This window comes from Trachymyrmex cornetzi, unplaced genomic scaffold (assembly GCF_001594075.2).
Source record: "Trachymyrmex cornetzi isolate Tcor2-1 unplaced genomic scaffold, Tcor1.1 scaffold40, whole genome shotgun sequence".
NCBI classification, from domain to species: domain Eukaryota; kingdom Metazoa; phylum Arthropoda; class Insecta; order Hymenoptera; family Formicidae; genus Trachymyrmex; species Trachymyrmex cornetzi.
In genome coordinates this window covers 263984-266392 of record NW_017298744.1, presented here as the reverse complement: position 1 = coordinate 266392, position 2409 = coordinate 263984, and the positions used below count along the sequence as shown (strand labels likewise).

The 2409-nt window shown below is 35.5% G+C and overlaps 1 protein-coding gene across 1 annotated transcript in view; it reads left to right on the top strand.

Moving 5' to 3' along the window:
- The window catches only part of LOC108764236 (gamma-interferon-inducible lysosomal thiol reductase), a 7299-nt gene that overhangs the window by 1816 nt on the left and 3074 nt on the right, over positions 1-2409 (top strand). The window contains exon 3 of the mRNA XM_018512373.1: positions 935-1135. Coding sequence (XP_018367875.1) covers positions 935-1135 — 201 coding nt within the window. The remainder of the gene's footprint in view (positions 1-934; positions 1136-2409) is intronic.

Genomic DNA, 2409 nt, shown 5'->3' with positions numbered 1-2409 from the left:
CCACCTGAATTTCTCGGAATCTAAGCCAGATAGAGAAAAATGGTCCAGACAAAAGTAGAAGGGGACAGAGGGGGTCACCTAATGGTACCAAGGATCTTGACCTTGATAAACATATCATTTTAAACGTAAAATTTCCCTCTTTTCAAATCCGGGGTCAAAAATAGGTGTTCCTATTTAAAAAAATCACTTTGACCTTGAAATAACCTTGAAAATCGAGTTCAAGGTCAAGGTCCTTGGTACCATTAGGTGACCCCCTCTGTCCGCTTCTACTTTTGTCTGGATCATTTTTCTCTATCTGGCTAAGATTCCGAGAAATTCAGGTGGGGAGATTAAAATGGCCCACCGTGTATATCAGTGAAGCTCATTTAATTTGTGATTAGAAAATACTAATTAATTTTACGAAAAAATTATATAGATACCCTTACAGAAATCCAATTGGCTACTTTTAATATTTAAAATTATTTAGTTTGAATATTAAAAGTATAGAACAAGTGTTTTTTAATACTCAAACTAAGTAATTAATTACTATTTTTCAATATTAAATTTCTGTAAAGATAACTTGCATAAAAAAAATAAATACTAAGTTTATTTTAAGAATAATAATTTAATAAAGTAATCAAATTTTTAAATGTAATATAAAGAATATAATTGAGTGAGTTCAATAGACTCACCGTCAGCTACGGGGGGTTAATTAACATAGAGTTCTTTAATCTTTATGCATTTACATATTTATCTACTGGCTTGTCTATTAAATATTCCTCTCGAGAGGAGTTAATGAATCAGATCGTAAAACATTAGTTTGAAACTATGGCCTTGAAAACGCAGAATGATTGCCCTTGCTGTAGTCTTCGTTATTTTTATCTACGTCGATCACGAGGAAAACGTTATTACTTGAAACGATTAAAATGCAAATTGATGACGTATGTGTCTGTAGCACCATCGCGAAAACGAAACCGGTCCGTGGCAGTTCTCGTGTCAACATGGACCCAGCGAGTGCTATGCGAATAAGATCCATGCGTGTGGGATTCACGCCATACAGTACTCCGAGCCAGCCAAGGACCACCAACTATTGACGATTAATCTGATCAGTTGTTCAATGTTTATGGGAGCAATCTCGCCGACTGGTTATCCAGAGGTAGCTTTACCTCCGTATAAATTTCCTGGCTACGATTAGCCGATACGGCCGCTGGATAATTGCCCTTGGCGAACATGCCTTTATTGAATGCAACGAGTAATTAATTTTCCAACGACTTGCATGACACATACGAGAATGTAAGGCCGTAATACGCAAGGAAAGTAAGTCTTCTTCTATATATAATTGGCCCGGGCCCTCGCCAACGAGGTGAGCTTGGCCAGTCTTGTCAAAATAATAATGTGATGCAAAGCACAGTTAAAGCCGGAAACGCTTTTCAAAAAATTAATGAGATAATGCAACACCCGAAGCAAGCCAGACTGGGCCAGACGCGCGTCCGTCCCGCTCGAGCGGTCTTGCTAGAAGCTGCAAGCAGTAAGTGAATTGGCCAATCACAGTAGAGTCCGTAAGGCCAGTAGCGAATCCAATGTTAGGCGTCGTCTACAATGGACAGTAGCAGTAGTGGATTAAAAAGTAGACGTAGAAATCGACCAATGATAGTTAATTATCCTTCTTACATTCGACTATTTCTACGCCTATTCTTTAATCCACTACTGCTACTGCCCATTGTAGACAACGCATAAAGGTGCTGTTCCATGACAGTCGGATTGCGGAAAACGGAATCTCGGAAAGGTACTAGACCGCAAAATACTAGACTAGAATCAGAAGACACGGCAGTGTCTTGGCAAGTTAGCACGCGCAGTGATATACGCGTTGTGTTCGTTATAGTTCGTTACGGTTAAAAATTAATAATTGTTAATAAAATAATTATTAATAAATAATTTTTCGATAAATATTGATTAATATATAAGTATTTATTGTTTCCATTATATATATGATTATTGTTGGAGATATACAAAATTGCGTGCTTGTCTGCTTGTCGGTCCGAAATTTTCGTGACTCGGTTTCCCATGAACCAATTTTTCCGGAATTGTGAAAAATCGGAAAATTTATTTTAAATATTTTATGAAAAAAAGATAATTATGATATAGTAGAAGAATCTGTAAGAAAATAAAATTCCGATGTACTTTTTATAGTAACAGAAGATAATGAATAAAATTTTTTAATTAAAAGTCGGTTTGAGGTTAGAATAATAGTCCGTTTTTCGAAAAAGTCACTCCATGGGAAACCCGGTCATCAAAAAGTCGGAACATAAAAAGAGTGATCATAGTAAATAAAAATTTAAATAATTTTTAATAAAATTGACTTTTGGAATAAAATTTATCTTTTTCTATTATAAATTAAGTGATATTTTAATTCAAACTATAGAATCGGAG